The 20700-nt window shown below is 41.6% G+C and overlaps 6 protein-coding genes across 6 annotated transcripts; all 6 read right to left on the minus strand.

The window, feature by feature from the left end:
• Positions 1–5217: 5217 nt before the first annotated feature.
• LOC134178083 (uncharacterized) lies at positions 5218–7125 on the minus strand. The gene has a single exon (XM_062644870.1). The coding sequence runs from the start codon at positions 7123–7125 to the stop codon at positions 5218–5220; it is 1908 nt and encodes a 635-aa protein (XP_062500854.1).
• Positions 7126–7554: 429 nt separating this feature from the next.
• Positions 7555–8362, minus strand: LOC134179108 (uncharacterized). Its single transcript, XM_062646003.1, has one exon. The coding sequence runs from the start codon at positions 8331–8333 to the stop codon at positions 7824–7826; it is 510 nt and encodes a 169-aa protein (XP_062501987.1). The 5' UTR covers positions 8334–8362; the 3' UTR covers positions 7555–7823.
• On the minus strand, positions 8333–9451 carry LOC134178085 (uncharacterized). Its single transcript, XM_062644871.1, has 2 exons — positions 8393–9451; positions 8333–8343 (listed from the first exon to the last, which is right to left on the minus strand). The coding sequence occupies exons 1-2, from the start codon at positions 9426–9428 to the stop codon at positions 8333–8335; spliced, it is 1047 nt and encodes a 348-aa protein (XP_062500855.1). The 5' UTR covers positions 9429–9451.
• Positions 9452–13989: 4538 nt separating this feature from the next.
• Positions 13990–14578, minus strand: LOC134179090 (uncharacterized). The gene has a single exon (XM_062645991.1). The coding sequence runs from the start codon at positions 14540–14542 to the stop codon at positions 14075–14077; it is 468 nt and encodes a 155-aa protein (XP_062501975.1). The 5' UTR covers positions 14543–14578; the 3' UTR covers positions 13990–14074.
• Positions 14579–14628: 50 nt separating this feature from the next.
• Positions 14629–15782, minus strand: LOC134178090 (uncharacterized). The gene is made up of 2 exons (XM_062644878.1): positions 14720–15782; positions 14629–14646 (listed from the first exon to the last, which is right to left on the minus strand). The coding sequence occupies exons 1-2, from the start codon at positions 15686–15688 to the stop codon at positions 14629–14631; spliced, it is 987 nt and encodes a 328-aa protein (XP_062500862.1). The 5' UTR covers positions 15689–15782.
• A 386-nt stretch (positions 15783–16168) lies between these two features.
• LOC134178711 (uncharacterized) lies at positions 16169–19516 on the minus strand. Its single transcript, XM_062645597.1, has one exon. The coding sequence runs from the start codon at positions 17899–17901 to the stop codon at positions 16423–16425; it is 1479 nt and encodes a 492-aa protein (XP_062501581.1). The 5' UTR covers positions 17902–19516; the 3' UTR covers positions 16169–16422.
• Positions 19517–20700: the final 1184 nt, after the last annotated feature.

A 20700-nucleotide genomic window follows, 5' to 3' on the forward strand; every position in this document is an offset into this window, starting at 1 on the left:
ATGGAATTATTCTTTACCATCTATAAATTTCACTGACTATTGCAAACCATGTCAAAACAGATTAATTAAAGCCTTGACTGTCTTACATTGCGCAAGTAAAAACAAGCTGTCTGCACTCTTAGCAGCTCTGAGTAGTTTTTGTGTTGCTGTAACCAACACTTCCACATCATCACAGCAACCAAGATCATAGTAAGCACCAGCAATGTCAAGCATCCCTAAAAGAAGAATAAACGTTGACAGCAACGTACACAGTAGAGTAGACACAAAACTAACAGAAAGCCCGCTGTTCTCTTGCTTCGGCTGATGAATCGTCTGACATAATTTGAAGAGCAAACAAGCAAAGAGAATGAGATGCACTTCTTTTATGTTGCAATGCACAGACTCTACCAGCATCTACAAAAGCTACAAACAACAGAGTGGATGCACTCATCAAATACAATGAATTGAGCTCAATGTCAGTTCATTATTTACCAAACATCAATTTACAGTAGGTCACCTTGAATAAGACGTTCCTTGTCTCCAGCTCTTCTAGCTAATGACAAACGAAGCATACAAAGAGATTCCCCAAAAGTGATGTTGTGCAGATGAATGCTAAGAGAACAAGCAAGATCAACTGCTGCAAGACACTCCAAACTCTCACAAGTACAATCTAGTATAAGACTGGCAACGTGATAAAGATGAGATGAGTAATTCATGACATTCTTATGACACAGCTTGTTGCCTGTTCGAATTTCGTGAAGTAAAGGAAGGACACTTACAAGCGTTGAAGATAAGAGGGAAAGAACTTCTTTCCTTTTTTTCTGATCAATAACGCATTGCTGGAAAGTTTGTTGTATGAGTGGATGAACAGCTAATGTATCGCTGTTTTCAGAGTAAGTTAACAACGAGCGATCTGTTAGTTCATGCATAGCATCCTCAAATTCTTCCTGACACTCTTCCTCTTTCAACTCCTGCAAATGTGACCGCAGGAAGGACACAGAAATACCTCTTGATGGTAACAAGCTAATAGCTTCTACAAGATATCGACAAATGTTCTTTGCATCAATTGCAGCGACAATGTCCATCTTCCAAGGACCGATACTGGGATGATGCAGTAAGTCCTCTCTAGCATCCAAAACAGCTTGTTTTATGTGACTTGTCAACGAGCTCTCCTTTATAGTTGATTCAGCTAGTGGTTTTCGTATATCATCTAACTTTCCAAGATGCAAGTTCTCTACCATCACTTCGTAAATTTCACTTAAATGATAATTCCGCAACCACTCTTTTACACTCTTAGGTGTAATACTCAGGCTAACTCTATTTCTATCCAACGTTTCCCAAAGTGCCTTAATTTTCCCTGCATGTTTACCACGCTGTCTTTTGAGCTTTTGTCCAGCATGAAAAATACCCAAAGGAAGGCCATCCAACATTTCAGGTCCTACAATTTTAAGAGCATGTTCATATTCACTGAAATGGTTGCATCGCAGTTGTTCCACTGATAGCGAATAATCTGCAATTTTGAGTAAGAGCCTAACACCCACATCAGACTTAAATGGTTCCAATCCATGAATACGAGCACCTCCAAGTCTGGGTGAATCAACAAATGATCGTCGTGTTGTGACCAGAATGTGAAGGGAAGGAATTGAAGGTAGATACTCCTCGACTATACTCAAATCATCCGCATTATCAAAGAGAAAGAGACATCTGGGATGTGCCCGAGTGTAGCCTTGCAGCTTAACAAAATTCTCACTAGAATTTCCGGATCCCTGTAATCCCATTGCAGTTAGCTGCAACAACAAATAGAAACAATGAAGCTAATGCCACAATCACTTGTATACATCTGCTGGTCCCATACGTTTTCTTTGATTGAATGAAAAAAGGTGAGACGAGATTCAAGGAAGAAAAAGAAGATACCATCAGGATAGTCTTCTTTGTGCTGCCTGGCATACTCGGAAATCAAATCAGTCTTGCCCATTCCTCCTGCAGCTACAATGATCTGCAACACTGAACTGTCAACTACTAGCTATGCTACTACACTTACTTGCGTGTATACAAAAATGTATCAAATACAGCACACCTGAACAATTGGCATTCTAGAGATTCTGTTATCCTTGTACGTTTCTTGCAGACTGTACAGTTCCTGTTCTCGGCCAACGAACTGACTATCGAGACCAATTTGATGTGGAAACGGAGCTGGAGCCAAGTCAAGACACAACAGTTTAGGAAATCTAGCATTACACTGTCCCCCTACACGATTGAAGAAATGCGAACCTTCATATCGTGCTTGAAACGTTGTCTCGTCTTGGAGTCTTGAAGGCATAACCTGACGTATAGTGGCATTATCGACGACGTCTTGCATACTCTAAATCGTTTACGACGGTAGTTACAGTACTAAAGTTACTAGTACACTCTAACAGAGTATGTACTGTTACAGTGTACTCAAAATGGGGTTAGCCTCGAACTTCCAAACAAAAGCTGCGCGCAAATTTTTCCTAGAATGTGGACTTGTACAAACACGTGTTCTTGCTTTTTGTTACCTTTACGACCATTTTTTAAAAAGTGTTAGGGAGCACGTAACATGCCTGGCACAGTATAAATACAATAGACCAGCAAAAGTGGCATAATTGGCAGTCATTTTAGCATGGGAAATGTATCGTATGATCTTGACCAATAGTGAATAAATTAGCATGCCAATTAGTGCGTGCGCGCGTGGTGCGATAGCTCAGTTGGTTAGAGAGTCATCTTATGGAGTGTTCACATCCGGGACCTTTAAGGGTTGCAAGTTCAAGTCACAGTGATGGTGAGCTATGGCATAATTTTCTTAAGCAAGAAATTAACACACATTTGCTTCTCTCGACTCAGGAGTATAAATGAGTACCTGGTCATTGACTGGGGTCCTAAGCGGCCATCGGCTGTGACGTAACATTAGCCACTGGGGTCCTGGTGAGACTTCGGGTGCTCACACCACAGTTGGCTTCACAAGTCGGTTCTCCTGCGAGTGTCTGGCCCGGCTCCAGGAGTTTCCTAGCGCATGCCCAGAGTTCCCTGAGTATCGCATAGGGCCCAGCTTAACAGCTGGGGGGCGTGATCTCCGCGAGGCCGCTCCTGACATTTAGGATTTTTAGGTGTTTGCGCGCGCGCGATTAAATAGGTATATGTAATATATGTAGTTTGTTTTTGCTCAGGCAGACTAGTGTTACCAAGGATTCGATTCAGTAAAAAGATTACCAGCAAACTTTCGTTGACCAGGTAAGATTAATTTCAAAAAATTAGAGAAAGCGCAGTTGTGTTACGTCCACGCAACCCATTTTATAATAAGTTGAAAGGTTAAAGTGTTGTTAAGTAATTGCTCCGTGCTCTAAAGACTTGCATGCTATGATTCAAATCTTGTCTTTCTTCAGTGAGGTGCAAATGCATTACTTGTGTACTAGTATGCATGGGTTAACGTCTGAAAGCAATTAGCTTGCTTTCAAATTCTAATAAGGTAAAATGAGATGGTAAAACTGACGACGATGATGCTGCGTTTCATTTTACAAAGCAAGCCATTGTGCACACTCAAATAACTTTTATTAACAAACGATTTAATTAAAAAGCTGTAGTTGAAAACGTACAGCGCATTGTGCTATTAGTCACTTCTTGGTACTATATAATTGCAAAATTTATAATTTGCTTAAATATTTATTAATTATACAAATTAGAATAACGTAGGCACGTGATTGAGAGTGAACACTGTACACATTATTTGCCTTGAAAAGTCTTCAAAGTCCAAATATGATTTTATGTTTCTGTATACATTGCGTCTTTATAATTAATAAAAATTAAGATTTTGCTGCTGTCAGACAACAATACTGTTAGGTGCTAAATGAAATGTAAAACAAGAGATCGACTGACACTTGCACGACCTGCTAACTAAAGCGTACACTAGACTGTACATACGCATGCACTGTCTATATCGTGCGCGTGCATGCGCATGTGTAATCGGAACCCATTCCAGTTCACGTAAGAGCGATCTCACTTCCGACGGCATATTTGACACAGTTGACGCGTTTCTGGGGGCTGAGATATCAAATGACAAGTGGAACAGGCTAGGAAAGCCCAGCCGACGAATGCAACATTTTAGGATAACCCACTACTAGGGTAGCCCAGCTGACAAGACTTTGACACAATTTACGCGTTCTACGTGGGTTAGGTAAGACGAGAACGTTCCGTGTAATATGATATCGCAGCCCGGCTGACGGAATTATGACACACATCACGCGCTACAATTTTTACAAGTTTTAGGGCGCGGGTAACATGCTTGCAGACGCTTCCGCAATACAATATACCAGCAAAAATTGATTATAGTATTATGGCATTGGCAAAGTTACTAGGAGCATGAGAAATGTATTAGTATGATGTTGACCAACAGTGGAAAAAATTAGCATATCAGTTAGTGTGTGTGTGTGTGTGTGTGTGTGTGTGTGTGTGTGTGTGTGTGTGTGTGTGTGAGTGCGTGTGCGTGCGTGCGTGTGTGTGGGGTGTGTGGAGCAGATGGTAGAGCGTTGCTGATGACATCCGGGATCTTGTATTTCATGATGAGGGTTGAAGGTTCGATCCTGGTGGAGGCGACACTGTCGCAGTTTCCTTGAGCAAGAAACTCACCCACACTTGTTTCTCTCGACTCAGAAGTATAAATGAGTACCTGGTCACTGACTGGGGTAGACAAGACCGCTGACTTGGCAGCAACATCATGCAGCAGACGGGTACGTGTGCGCCTTGGTGTCCAGTCCCAGAGCTGCGCCATTGTCAGTGCCCCTGAATGACTCTGGCCAAGCTCCAGGTGGATTGTAGCGCTGGCCCCAAGACTCCACGTAGCGCATGGAGGCCCTGTCTGTAGAGGCAAAGGGAGCTATCTCCGCAACCGACCTCAAGATCGACGTCGAAAGACGTGGAAGGCTTAACATTTGTCCATTTTTATTGTGTGTGTGTGAGTGTGTGTGTGTGTGTGTGTGTGTGTGTGTGTGTGTGTGTGTGTGTGTGTGTGTGTGTGTGTGTGTGTGTGTGTGTGTGTGTGTAAGTTAACGGTTGACGGCATCACTCGATCAGTAGTCACCTACATTTGCATAATTGCGTACAATCAGTTAGCTGACAACCAACATATATAGATTTACTCTACATGCATGCACTACATTAAAGTGTGACGGTCACGACTAACTAATGCTACGTACCAAACTGTCACTAGAGTATTTAAAATAGCATTTATGTTATTTCATTTACTAGCTGTCTGCGTTTCCAGATGTAAAATTGTTGCAAACTATTACCGTAACCATTTGTTGCCCCTCCAAAGAAGTGATCTCTCGTCTGTGATATCCACAGTTGGTCCTTCCTTGCGTTGATTAAGATCAAAGACATTTCTGGACATCCTGAAATACGCATGCAGTAGAATTTGTCTGATTGAGCATGGTAGGATGCAGAGATAACTTTAGGATTGGTGAACGGTCTCATGGAATAGACCGATTTCGAGAGCACACGCTCAATACTCAAATCAATAGATCGATTTTCACAGATTTTCTTCTTACGACATGTTATCTTCATTTCCTGTCTTTCACTTTTATGACATGGTGTATATGTATGTTGAGTATAAGGATGAAGTTTTGGAGTCCAACTGCCATTGATCTGTTCCAAACCGTTATCGTCTTTCTCTGTTTGAAGTCTCGACTGCAAAGTTTCGTTCCGTTCTTGTAGTTCTTCGATGTCTCGATTTGCAGTAGCTAAAGCCGATTTAAATTTTTTTGATTTCTTTGTTTCTTTGGTAAGTGCTTGAGATGTGGTGGCAATCTGAAACCGTAACGCCGAGCAAACAGTGACTGCAGCAATCATGATGACCTCTCTCGGTATTTTACTATTTGCTGCTGCTCGCTCGAGCATATGTTGACTTAACTTTGTAAAATCAACTTTTGCAACCATGTTTGCAATCTCATCTTTATTTATCTGCATGACATCTTGAGGAATTTCCAGCATTTCGCTTAAGGCCTCAAATGGCGCGTCAAAAGACTCTCTGCTACACCAATCGGTAGACTGCACAACTCGCACAAAGTTAGATGGAGTCAGAGATCGGCGTCGAGCTTGCACAAAAAGGTAGCAGTCTGTTAATTTCTGTACACAATCGGCAAGATGGCTGTGATTGGCCTGAGTCACTTTGTTTAGATTTATTATTGCGTTTGGTTTCAAAAGGTAAACAACTGCGCCCTCGTCATCGATGTCTGCAAGTTCGTTGTATATGCTAGCACACAAAGAATACAAACGACCAACATATGACAGTGCATGTGTGGTGACAAACTCTAGAGCGTTAACAAACCAAATTGGGGCTACAGCATACGGGCATAATGCTGATGCCTCGTCAGGAACGTAACTCATAATTGCTTTAAATGCTTTGAGCAAAGTTTTAGGGCTTGCTGCCGATGGAAGACAAGAGTAGTAAGAATAGAGAGAGTTGTTTACCGTCTGACCTCCGTTGTGGTAATAGCTGATGATAGAACTGGCGCAAACAGTTGACACAGACGTCATCGTCGACATATCACATCCACTTTGTTGCATTTTCTCCAGAATTTGTTTCATCCAGGAAATAGGAAGATTTTCTAAATCTACAGACTTACAAAGCTTGTCGGTAGGCCCACTTTTGTCTTCATCATACGATTTGAAGTGACGTACTGCAGCTTCCATGCATTTCTCCGTCACTCCTTCTTTCTCTGCAACAACTCCGATGTCAGTACAGTTGTACAGAATGATTAGGCATCTTGTTAGTTTGTGTTTTGTTAGTTTTTTTAGTTTGTCTCCACAGATCTCCTCCAAGTTGTTGTGTCCGGACATTTGGAGATACGAAGCAGCGCAGAGCACGTGAGCGATGTTCGACTCGTCGAGTCTGTCTTGGATTGATATGCCGTAGCAAAAGTCGACGATCGATTTCATCGTGTCGTAGTTACCCGGCATGTTGGATAGATCGACTCGGTTGGCGTCTTGCATCTCCGACTGCAGCAAACCTCGAAAGTAGTCGCAACGTGACGCCATCACTACACCGTGCACCGGCAACTGCTTATCGACAATTTGTATCGTGCAGTCGCACAACAGACCACTCAAACGCATAGTTTGAAAAGATTTCGAATTCATTATAAGTGTGTTGGACGAAGCAGAGAAACCTTGAGGTTGTGGTCACCTTTTACGGTATTGTTTCTCCCAGACCTATTCAAATACAGTCAAAAACACGAGACTTACCTTGCAGTACTTGTTCACTCCTTGTGTTCTGGTCCGTTTAAATTCAAAACTAGACAGCATGGCGCACTCGAAGAGTGCAAACCTCCGCCAAGGCAGCTCAGTTTTCTTAGCTACCAATCATTTCCATGGCAACCATCTGAAGGCTTCTGTGTGTTCACTCTACATGACATCGATCATATGACATGACATCATTTAATTAAATGACATCATTTGTCCATCAATAACTTTATCGAGATGGTATGGTGTGCCATCTCACTTTTCTGGTCAAAACGTTTGCAGAGCCAATCATGCCTCAAGAGGGAACCCGCACATTGGGATTAATTTCCAAAACTAATCAATTGTCCTCTATCAAAGTTCTATCAACCCCATCAAAATCCATCCACACGTTTTGAGTATAGCCCCGCTCACAAACCAACAAACAAACAAATAAACTAACTAACCTATGTCGTTGAAAATACAACCTTAAGTGTTGTTGGCAAAGTATTACTATACAAGTAGGAAGCTATCAAAACCTATACAAACGTACATACAGTACGTATACAGTCACTGCAATTACATCAAGATATGTCAACTGTCTCATCTCTTTCCTAACTTTAAAGTTCGTTGGCAAAATTGACTCCGCCTTGCAACAACATCACTTTCAAGCGATTACGGACTTTCTGACATTTCTGTTTGTCTATCACAGACCTCAGAACCGATTTGCACGTTTGAAGTTGTTGTCTGAGTTGGGAGCACACACTGATGGCCCCCTCCATAGTGACCTTCATGGGAATGAAACAACTCTTTGACATTCTTTCTAATACATCTTGGCTCAGCTTGGCAAAATCTACTTCAGAAATCAGTTTCATTAAATCATCCTGCGAAATTGTCTTTAACGCATCAACCCCACTGCTGGTAAATTCCAGCAGTTTCTCTACAGCTTCATATACAGAGTCATAAGATGTGCGAGAGCACCAAGATGTTGACTGCACAACTTGAGTAAACTCACTAGCAGAAATGGTGCACTGTGCTGCATGGTAATTAAGATACCAATCTGTTAGTATTATCACGTCCGCTGAGTACTTCAATTTCATATCGTTAACACGATTGTTGAGTCTAGACATCACTCTTGAACTGAAATCAATGACATCATGTACAGTAAAGTGCTTGTAGCTCATTGCACACAGAACAAACAGCTTGTCTTCAGCTGCTGGAATACGAGCAGATGAGAATCGAAGGACTGATGATAACCACTTGGATGTCATGTTAGCAGGTTTTGATGTTAGAGATCTCTCTGAAATGTAAGACAGAAATGTTACGAAGTAGTACTGGAGAAGATCATCCATTGAAGAAGAACATCTTGAAGAATGAATGGTTGCAGCAGGTTTCATAAGACAGAAACTGTCTTCATCAACTGATCTAGCTGCAAGTGCAAGACGATCAGACGAGTTGGTTACGCAATACGATTGATCTGGTAGTGACCCTTCTATACCATCACTTTCCAATATAATTGCTACCATCTCCATGTAAGCATTCCTATCAGTTGATAATTGAAGTTCTGAGTTTCTCAGAGCCTGAAAGTACTCCATTATGAAATCTATGCATCCAACAGCAAAGTAGGTTATCAAGGAACGACTGCACTGCTTTGTCTGCAAAGAGTCAATGATATAAACAACCAAACTAAGTGAAAGTTTCTTCAATTGTAGTAGCCACTCTGATGCTTTTGTTTCTATTTGCATACTCAACGCTCCTCTTTTCTTATACCAATCATCAACGGCAGCGTCTGCACAAAACTTAGTGACTCCTGCTGCTGCAGCTAATTTCCTATTGTCAGCACAATTCACCAATACTTGCAAACACTTAGTAGCATCAGTTGTCAATTCCCTAAGCTTAGATTTACATAGTTCCATAAGGTTACCAGATCCAGTCATTTGCAGGTAGCCAGCAGCGACCATCACGTGACCAATATTATCAATAGTCAGTTTGTCCTCAATGGAGACTCCATAGCAGAAATCGGCAATTATTTTCATCGCATCGTACCCACCTGGTAACAAATCGAGAGTCACCACCGAGGCGTCTCTCATTCCTGATCGTTGGAGACCTCGAAAGTAGTGCGATCGAGCAACGAGTGGAAATCGGTGAAGATGAAGCTGTTTATCGCCGATTTTCACAGTCAAGTCACTGAATTCACCGGACGAAAGCAGCTCGTAAAAGTCCATATTGACCTAGCCTCCAAGTTCCAAACCGTTGCGCAAATGCCCCAAGTGTCCCGGATCCCATCTCCGGTTTCTAATCTCAAGGCCTGCTGTTCTTTGTTCTATAACATGTTGCAAGTGAACGCTACCCTCAAAGTTTCGAATATCTATAATGTAATGCGAATAGGTGTGACGTGTCCTGAACCTAACTATTGATACAAAAAAAAGGTAAATTAATTAATTAATAATTAATTGACATGAGACAGAGACATCAACCTCAAAAGACAGAGACATCAACCTCAAAAAGTGACACGAGATCAGCCAGAAACTCTAGAAACAAGAGATGTAGTAATGTCGTGGTGTACCGCCCTCAACGATGGAGATACAATGATAATAAAATTGCAACAACAAAGAAAATTTATATAATAAGGTCACCGCCGTGGCTTAGTGGTTAGCGACAATGGCTACCACTCCATGGTTTGGGGATTCAAACCCCAGTGACAACAGTAAATTATGAAACTTGTCTGTCTTTCTTTCTCATGTTTCTCTAGCTTTATCCATCAGACTATGACTCGTTTCAGTCGTTGGGGAGTTTCTGTAGTCTGGCGAACGGTCCGTTGACGATGACGGTCAGTGCTTTCCTGGTGGTCATTATATCCACTAGGCGTGCTATACTGATGTTCGCGGTCACCGTAATGCCTGCAATCTATATCGAATTAGCTAGTCATTGATCACCGTTTGGACTACACAGAAACATGTACCCTGCTGGGCTCACCTTCTGGGTTGGTGGGCGCCCAGATGGGGGTAAAGACCCCACTTGCCCATCATGGAGGGGCATAACGACACAATAGACTGTCTCCGTTCAACAAAACATATAGACGTAAGTATCAACTGCAAACAATCTCACTAGATGTCTTGAAACAAAAAACCGACCTCTGTTAAGCACACCTGGAGTTTTTATAGTTTATACTGTATTACGCCACATTTTCTCTTGAGACTATAGGAAAGACTTATTAACAACCTCATCTCCATATAATTTCTATACTGTAAGTGCACGTATCTTATGTAGGTGCCTTCTATAAACCACCCAACACCATAAATGGTAGTCAAATTGAGTTAATTAATTCTATTTAGTCTTGCTCAGTAATAATAACTGACGGTCAGGTAATAGCGTGTTGGTCAATCTAAAACGGACATTGTTATTGACAGTCTGAGTCACTATAAGTTCTATGCATGTCAGCACATCAGCCAAATATTTGTCTTCATCAACTTGAAATTCAACCTTAGAGATGCACGCCTACACACGTTACTCTTCAGCTAGAATTGAGAAATATGGAGAGGAGCTCTTTCAGGTGTACACTGTACAGGTGCTCTACTATATCTATTCAATAATGTCTTCCAAATGCAGGGCATTCTGCTAAGTTTAAAATTAAAGTAGCCAGCATACAACTTTGGTATTTGTCGTTCTTCTTTGCAGTCTTATATAATTTGTCATTTTCTCAAATTCTGCACACAAAGTTTGAAAATAAACGCAGTTCTATGTATTACACTTGTCAATTCGCTGATCGCATAATAAGTTGTTACTTCACCAAATATATTGAGCATGAAACCTAATATGAAAACATTTCGCTCTGTCAATCTAAGCAACGTACGAAGCCACTGTCTATTGACTCTCCTTAGAAAGAAGACTGTGCAGACGATTATATAAATCAGAATAGTATGTCTTAGGAAATTTCACTGTAGAGTTCGGTGGTACAGATGTACACTTGGTCAATATTTCTGCAAGCTCATGAGCAACATTGTGAGGAGCTGCCTCCAAAAGTCCTTGGTTTACAAAATATTTGGTCTTAAAATTCGTGACACAAGTTCTGGAAGTTGCTCGACTTCATCTGAGAAGTACAGTTGTTTGTCTTGTAGTCGCAGTAGGCAACACAGTCAAAGAAGTCACACTCAGAGTCTCTAGTGCACTTTTTAGCCTGACTCACAAAATTACTACGCGTTTGTGTATGGAAATATTTAACCTTGTATAAATTTGTATACATACTTGAAATTCTACTGTTTCACTCTCCTGCAACTGTTTGACGTAAACCATTATGAGAGTTGGATCAACGGCCATGAATGACAAAACTCGAAATATAATTATGTCACGTCTAAATGTAGTTTGACCAGTGGCATGTATGTATAACATATGCATTCAACTATACGGGATAATACATGTCTTCATAAACACACACACACACACACACACACACACACACACACACACACACACACACACACACACACACACACACACACACACACACACACACACACACACACACACACACACACACACACACACACAACACACACACACACACACACACACACACACACACACACACACACACACACACACACACACACACACACACACACACACACACACACACACACACACACACACACACACACACACACACACACACACACACACATACACACACACTGTTTGAGCCTAAACTGCCATAACATACATAAACTATACTGATCATACTCCCGTGTTAACTCATACTGTAGACGACTAGAGCAGCATTGCCAATTTATTTCATTTCACTCAGTCTTTTGTGTAACAACTCATGGAAGCACCCTACAGGTACAAATGCTGCAACACATCTTCCATTGCTTATAGACAAGTAAAAGTTTTGAAAGTAACTAATAAATGATTAATTCTCAGTAGCCACAGTAAACTGGTATGCCAGTATACCCTGGATGTATCAAACAGCACATTACATTATAGGGTTAATTAGGGCTGTTGCTACCATGGAAACATGATCAAACTTGGCTCCAGAACACTTTACCTTTGGCTCTAGAAGTTTCCAAGACTTGAAGCTAACATGAGCGTAGACTCCAGATTCGTGGTGGATATTAACTCAGAAAAGATAGAATTCCCATCTTCTCTCTCCTGAAGCGTTCAGTGTCTCTAGAGCCTTCACCACTACACAGCACGCTATCTCAACTTACACTGCATACTTTAAATACAAACATTCACTTACTTGTCTGTGTAGCACTATGGTTTTCACTATACTTCTTCCTCACAATGTCGACAGCTTTTTGCATTAAAGAACGGGCTTCCACACAGTGGTCAGTGCAACGATGACAATATGAGAGGTAATAAAGAGCTGTGACAAAGTATTAAAACAAAAAATCTTATCACAATTATTTGAATACAAATAAATCAAATCATTTCTAACTCCATGCAGCGTAGAGATGATGCTCTCCTAATGCTGACTCTAGAATTTCCAGTGCTTCAAACAATGGCTTTTTAGCCTCTTCATATTTCCTTTCATTACCCCAGTCTTAAACCAATGTTGTAGTAAACTATAAAACACGTTCATATGTTTTCCAAGTCGTCAATACCATGTCTTCTTACCAAATCCTGCTTCAGCAGTTTGAGTCAAATATCCTGATTGAAGTATGAGTATGTCTAAGGCTTTAGTCAGACAACTTTCTGATTTTTTGAACTACATACATGCACTACTTAGAGTATGACGGTCACGACTAATTAACTAATGCTACGTACCAAATTGTCACTAAAGTATTTATTAGACAAATCAGACACATGCATCAACGCATGGACAAGAGAATCGTCTGACTTGAATCATATGATGGCATTGATATTAATGGTTGAGAAGGTGACAGTAAGAGATGCAGTACCTACTGCGTGTTAGTCTGTGTTACAGTATAGTGCAATTAATTAATTAATTAAATAAGTATATGTAATATATGTAGTTTGTCTTTGCTCAGGCAGATTAGTGTTACCAAGAATTCGGTTCAGTAAAAATATTTCCAGCAAACTCTCGTTGACCAGGTTAGATTAATTAAAGAGAAATTGGAGAAAGCGCAGTTGTGATACGTTCACACAACCCGTCTTCTATCAGGTTGAAAGGTTCAAGTTTTATTAAGTAATTGTTCCGTGCTTTAAAGACTTGCATGCTATGATTAAAATTTTGTATTTCTTCAGTGAGGTGCAAATGCATTACTTGTATACTAGTATGCATGTGTTAAAGTCTGAAAGCAATTAGTTTGCTGTCAACTTCTAATAGGATAAATGAGATGGTAAAACTGACGACATTGATGCTGCGTTCTATTTTACAAAGCAAGCCATTGTGCACACTCAAATAACTTTATTAAGAAAGTATTAGAATGTGGTAGTTGAAAACTTATAGCATTGTGCTATTAGTCACTTCTCAGTACTATATGTAATTGAAAAATTTCTATTTTGCTTAATACTAGCTGTCTTTGCGTTTCCAGACGTGAAATTGTTTCAAACTATTACCGTACGTATTTGTCAACCTCCAAACAAGTGATCTTCCGTCTGTGATATCCACAGTTCGTCCATTCTTGCACTGATAGGATCAAAGACATTTCTGGACATGCTGAGATACGCACGCAGTAGAATTTGTCTACTTGAGCTAGGTAGGATGCAGAGTTAACTTTGGGATTCGTGGACGGTTCCATGCAATAAGCCGATTTCGAGAGCATGTGCTAAACAGTTTTTTATTCTCAAATCAATAGATCGATATTTACAGATTTTCTTGTTAAAACATGTACTCTTTATTTCTTTCATGACATGGTGTATATATACAAGAGATAAACTGTATCTTTTACTTAGGCGCGACAGAAAATTAATCATCAGAATCATCATCACAATAATAATAATCAGCATCACCATAACAATAATCATTATGCCATTCATATCGAAAAGGAAGAGCATTTGGAGTCCAACTGCCATTGATCTGTTGGGGGATCCCTAACAAACCGTTATCGTCTTTCTCTGTTTGAAGTCTCGACTGCAAAGTTTCGTTCTTCTCTTGTAGCTCTTCGATGACTCGATTTGCAGTAGCTAAAGCCGATTTAAATTTTTTTGATTTCTTTGTTTCTTTGGTAAGTGCTTGAGATGTGGTGGCAATCTGACACCGTAACGTAGAACAAACATTGACTGCAGCCATCATGATGACCTCTCTCGGTATTTTACTATTTGCTGCTGCTCGCTCGAGCATATGTTGACTTAACTTTGTAAAATCAACTTTTGCAACCATGTTTGCAATCTCATCTCTAGTTATCTGCATGACATCTTGAGGAATTTCCAGCATTTCGCTTAAGGCCTCAAATGGCGCGTCAAAAGACTCTCTGCTACACCAATCGGTAGACTGCACAACTCGCACAAAGTTAGATGGAGTCAGAGATCGGCGTCGAGCTTGCACAAAAAGGTAGCAGTCTGTTAATTTCTGTACACAATCGGCAAGATGGCTGTGATTGGCCTGAGTCACTTTGTTTAGTTTTACTATTGCGTTTGGTTTCAACCGGTAAACAACTGCGTCTTCGTCTTCGATGTCTGCAAGTTCGTTGTATATGCTAGCACACAAAGAATACAAACGACCAGCATATGACAGTGCATGTGTGGTGACAAACTCCAGAGCGTTAACAAACCAAATTGGGGCTACAGCATACGGGCATAATGCTGATGCCTCGTCAGGAACGTAACTCATAATTGCTTTAAATGCTTTGAGCAAAGTTTTAGGGCTTGCTGCCGATGGAAGACAAGAGTAGTAAGAATAGAGAGAGTTGTTTACCGTCTGACCTCCGTTGTGGTAATAGCTGATGATAGAACCGGCACAAACAGTTGACACAGACGTAATCATCGACATATCACATCCACTTTGTTGCATTTTCTCCAGAATTTGTTTCATCCAGGGAATAGGAAGATTTTCTAAATTCAGAGACTTACAAAGCTTGTCGGTAGGCCCACTTTTGTCTTCATCATACGATTTGAAGTGACGTACTGCCGCTTCCATGCATTTCTCCGTCACTCCTTCTCTCTCTGCAACAACTCCGATGTCAGTACAGTTGTACAGAATGGTTAGGCATCTTGTTAGTTTGTGTTTTGTTAGTTTTTTTAGTTTGTCTCCACAGATCTCCTCCAAGTTGTTGTGTCCGGACATTTGGAGATACGAAGCAGCGCAGAGCACGTGAGCGATGTTCGACTCGTCGAGTCTGTCTTGGATTGATATGCCGTAGCAAAAGTCGACGATCGATTTCATCGTGTCGTAGTTACCCGGCATGTTGGATAGATCGACTCGGTTGGCGTCTTGCATCCCCGACTGCAGCAAACCTCGAAAGTAGTCGCAACGTGACGCCATCACTACACCGTGCACCGGCAACTGCTTATCGACAATTTGTATCGTGCAGTCGCACAACAGACCACTCAAACGCATTGTTTGAAAAGATTTCGGATCCATTAGAAGTGTGTTGGACGAAGCAGAGAAACCTTGAGGTTGTGGTCACGTTTTACGGTATTGTTTCTCCCAGACCTGTTCAAATATAGTCAAAAACACGAGACTTAACTTGCAGTACTTGTTCACTTTCTTGTGTTCTGGTCCGTTTAAATTCAAATACAGCGGTACACAGTCCCGTATATACACGTGATATTATATTTAGGAGCGTTGCTACGTATGTTTCCAGGTTGCCCAGGAGACCCCAAAGAGATAGATTGTACGGTAGCGAAAGAAACGCCGACTCACATAAAGAGTCTTCCGTTTTGTGGTAAAGATACCTATTAATGTCAATTAATTAATAGTAAATTTTAACTTAAATACATCCAGCAGAAAGCCAACAAGAACATGAAGAACCCCTTTTTCGGACGCTCATGCAGAGCCCTCGCACATGCACGAAGACGTATCACTTCTAGAACACGTATATACACATTGTTTGTACACAGTGTTATTTACAGGCAGCCAATTATTACTAAACGTGTGTACTAGAAATAACAAGCACACGAATGCTAATCCGAACATGAAGTAGATGATGAACAATGCCACGACTTACATCTATAACCATGCAGACGTGCGATCACTGGCTTGTAAGATACGCTGTCGTTAGTAAGTCTTTAGGTAGATCTACTCGTATAGCAGCTAGCGCGCTTTATACGTCACACAATTGCAACTTCGTGATCGTCTTCCTCGTTGGGTGGAATTCAGTGCCGTCTCTTCCATTGTACCAGTCGTTGCTCCGCTGGATTTAATGACGGCACGAGTAAAGAATCAGTGAACTGGTCGTAGATCACAAATGGAGGTTTGGATCTTTTGACGCGATGTCCTAATTTAGTTTCATCATACCAAGCGTTCCAATATTGAACAACAGCCAAGTCATCGCCCTCATCATTTAGTGACAAAATGTATGCAGGTCTTACTCCAATTTCTGTTTTGGCTGTGGGTGGAAGCTCTCCGGGTTTGCCCACTTTGCGAGAATTGCTAAGTGAACGTGATTCAAATTCAACCGTCATGTCGAGTGTTTTGGCAGCGTCTTGCTCGTTACCAACCACAGATACTCGTATAGTCAATGTCTGGTCTGAGTGCGAAGACTGCTGAAATCCATAGCCACGGTAACGTGATGGAAGCGGACCTGCGACCATCCATGTTCCTTGTAACTTTTGGTAAGGAAGTGTCATTAGCCTGTTTCGTTTGATTTTGGCTTCATTCTTTAGGTCTTTCAAATGCATTGGTTCTGATTCATATGATATTATTGCATCCTGCTGCTTTGAAATTACGGTATCTTTCCTTTTTAGCTCATTTTCCAGTCTGCTTAGCCTATTCGAGCTCTCCCTCTTCTGTTGGCTCAAATGTAGTTGCGCTTGCGAAAGGTCGCGTTTAGTTTGTTGCAGCTCATCTCGGAGACGCGAGCAAAGTTTGACTGCTGCATTCATAACAACATGATCCGGAATGTGCACATTCTTTGAAGCTCTTTCCAGTGCTTCTTGGCTTACCATAGTAAAATCAATTTCTTGTATTGCACTCATATGCAAAGAGTGATCTTGGATCATAACCCATTTACAATTATGCGGATTTGCCTTAAGATCTCTTTCTAGAAGCTTTTCGAAAGCCTGGAAAGGCACTTCAAAAGAAGTGCGTGAAGACCAAACGCTCGAGTTCAGCACTTGAGCAAACTGACTGCTGTTCATCGAACCCTGTTCTGATTGATAACAGAGATATTGATCAACCAGTGATCTTACCGCATTGCAACAATGATATTTGTTTTTCTTTGCCAAATTGTTCAATTTACTCATCACACTAGGTTTGTACATCTTCACATCTTCGAGAGTCAGTCGAATGTAGCTCTCTGCGCAAATAGCTGCTAGTCGTTCTACAGCACTGCAGATAAACTGAGATGAGAAATGAAGAACTGAAGCAAACCAGCTAACCGTCACTGTAGGAATAACCAATGAAAGTGCGTCATCTGCAATCTTCGCTAGAAAGCGTTCGAAGAAATTCTTGAGGTCAGCTTCCTGAGTGTCAGAAGATATGGGATTTAGGTAAGAAATTAGACCAAATGTTGTGTCGTCAACAGCTGTTGCTGCTGCTGATGATGATGATTCTTGTCCCTGTGTTGTAGAAGCGAGTTGTAGGTCTGTAGCTTCGTGTGTGGACACGGTATTGCATTTGGATGGTAATGTCATACCTACAGCAGAAAATACATAACGTAGATATGCTTCCAGATCCTGAGTCAAACGTCATAAGATCAAGCGTTGGCTTTGATAGACGTGAGTTAGCCTCGCAAGCCAGGCTCTTCCGCGCAGTCGCTGAGCTAACCGCACGTGAATCACACGAGGAGGAGGAGCTTTTACCGGAATTGCTCCAGCGCGAGAAGAGCCTGGTCGCTTTCGAGAACGTCATAGTGACGTGGGACCCCCGATCCGGTTTCATAGCTTGATAAGGCTAATTCTATTAGGTAAGCATGTAGGTACGAAAGTTGAGAACACGCGACATCGCTTCACGCACTTGCTTGTTTTGCACGGAGTACGTAGTTGACATCATCGTTCGCTTCTAGTACGTATGTAGACAGCTCATCCATGTAATATTCTGCAGTGTCACGACTCCATTTCAGCATTCAGTTTCGTCAACAGCACACCGCCGAATCTAGATCTGCAAGCGCGGTAGTTTGAGAAATGAACTCATTGTACGCGGTTAGTGTATATATGTAGCAGTCAGAGTCCATGCACTGAAACAAGTCGTACGTAGTACACGTGCAGCTACGAGTCAACTCTACACTTCCTGAACATGGTAGGTCCACTGCACTGCTGTTTTCCCATGCCTACATGTTTCCAGTTCACCGTGAGGAGAGCCAATATCGTACAAAAGTGCTGCTTGCTGAGTGGAAAGTACCGTCACATAGACTGCGTTAGCAATACACGCAAATCTGATCACGACGTGGAGAGGTCAACAAGCTGTAGGCCACTGTTTTCATGAACCATTGAGTGAAACTGGGCCGGCAGTTCTCACACCATTTCCCCCACAGACTATAGATGTCAGAGTAGACGCGCAAGAGTGGTGAATAGTTCTACGTCGGTTTCAATTCGCGCAAACCTGCAGATGAGTTCAGTAGAAAGAAACGTTACTGGAGAGTGTAGGTTCAGCGGACCAGTCCCATGTAGGCCATTCCTACGCTCATTATTCACCAGCACTTTGTCCATCAACGGCTTCACTGGATTTTGTGTTCACGCGCTCTCCGCGGAGGGCTACCTCTCTGCTTAGTGTATCAGCGCAATTACAGTAACGAGCTCTTTAGGAAATAGAATTAGCCTTATGCAAGCTATGAAACCGGATCGGGGGTCCCACGTCACTATGACGTTCTCGAAAGCGACCAGGCTCTTCTCGCGCTGGAGCAATTCCGGTAAAAGCTCCTCCTCCTCGTGTGATTCACGTGCGGTTAGCTCAGCGACTGCGCGGAAGAGCCTGGCTTGCGAGGCTAGACGTGAGTAGTGCTGCATAATACAGTCAAGGAATCTTGCAGCAAAATATGTCCGCAAGAGTGGATTACACCCCTTGGCTTGCATAGAATCCATGATTTTGATTACCCACTTGACCGGAAGTTTCTTCAGTCCAGCAAACCATTTTTGTGCCCTTTCTAATGGAAACCAGGACTTGCCCATTTTTGCAAACTCTCGATTCCAGTATTGTACAGCTCCTTGTATATATAACGACGTCACGTTTTCAGCCTCGGCTGCAACCACAACGTCCCAACAACTGACTAAAATCTCGATGCAGTTATTGGCATCACGCGTCAACATCTCAAGTTTGTCTTTGCATACATTACCGAGACTGCCGGGTTCCGACATCTGCAGGTAACTTGAAGCACATGTCACGTGACCTACGTTTCCGGTGGTGATTTTGTCCCCGATGGGAATCCCGTAACAAAAGTCAGCCACTAGACTCATGGTGTTGGAGCCACCTGGCAGAAGGTCGAGTTTTACAAACGAATCGTCGCTCATTCCCGATCGCTGAAGACCTCGAAAGTATTCGCAATGGGCTAGAAGAGGAAATCGATGAAGATGAAAGTCTTTGCCTCTGACCTGCACAACGAGGTCGCTAAACTCGCCTGAGCTTCGCAAACTGCGGTAGTTCATAACAAAATTTGTGACCTCAACAAACAGCAGAACAGGAAAATTTAATATCAACAATTATGTGGAAATCATTAGCTATATCTATACATACATGTAGAAGTAAAGTATAGAACTTCCGGTGGAGATCGGAATAGAGAAATTACCATATTTACGTAGTTTTTAGTAAGTAGATATGAATTTTATTTTTGAGTACATTGCACATATCTACTAATTAGCTAAAGCATGCAAAGGTCGACTGTATTTGCATAATCAAAAATGTTCTCCTAGGAGTTGTACATGTCGGAAAACGCTATAGAGGTCATTGTTTTGTTTGGTCTAGTCTAACTAAAACGATTAGCAATCGTTGAGTCTGAATGAGATGTTCTTCACTGATCCCTGCAATGTCACGTATTGCAACTGAACTAAGCCAGATTTCTTACGCATGCAAATAGCTCGTACATTTGACATACTGAATCGTAAATTTTCTAAACGTTTGTTACGTCATTATATATGGTATTACATTGGGCTGCAATAATTAAATTTAAAGATGCTTTTAGTATAGTTTAATAATGTAATATGTAAATGTATGTGTGTGTGTGTGCGTGCGTGCTTGGGTGTGCGCGTGCATTCCATAAAAAGAAGTGTGCGACACTGTGTGTGCATTCAAAAACATTAAAATGGACGTGTGTGTGTGTGTGTGTGTGTGTGTGTGTGTGTGTGTGTGTGTGTGTGTGTGTGTGTGTGTGTGTGTGTGTGTGTGCGCGCGCGCGCGTGTCACTGTGTCACCGTGCGCGCACGCGTGAGCACACGTCCTGAAATCTAATTCGCAACAATAAAATTAACAACATAAAATAAAACATAAAATTAACAACACGT

The sequence above is a fragment of the Corticium candelabrum genome, chromosome 4, assembly GCF_963422355.1.
Source record: "Corticium candelabrum chromosome 4, ooCorCand1.1, whole genome shotgun sequence".
NCBI lineage: Eukaryota > Metazoa > Porifera > Homoscleromorpha > Homosclerophorida > Plakinidae > Corticium > Corticium candelabrum.

Excerpts from the sequence above, each read along its gene's own strand:
- LOC134178083 (XM_062644870.1), bottom strand. The coding sequence starts at position 7,125 with ATGAATTCGAAATCTTTTCAAACTATGCGTTTGAGTGGTCTGTTGTGC.
- LOC134179090 (XM_062645991.1), bottom strand. The coding sequence starts at position 14,542 with ATGCTGGAAATTCCTCAAGATGTCATGCAGATAACTAGAGATGAGATT.
- LOC134179108 (XM_062646003.1), bottom strand. The coding sequence starts at position 8,333 with ATGTCTAGACTCAACAATCGTGTTAACGATATGAAATTGAAGTACTCA.
- LOC134178711 (XM_062645597.1), bottom strand. The coding sequence starts at position 17,901 with ATGACATTACCATCCAAATGCAATACCGTGTCCACACACGAAGCTACA.
- LOC134178085 (XM_062644871.1), bottom strand. The coding sequence starts at position 9,428 with ATGGACTTTTACGAGCTGCTTTCGTCCGGTGAATTCAGTGACTTGACT.
- LOC134178090 (XM_062644878.1), bottom strand. The coding sequence starts at position 15,688 with ATGGATCCGAAATCTTTTCAAACAATGCGTTTGAGTGGTCTGTTGTGC.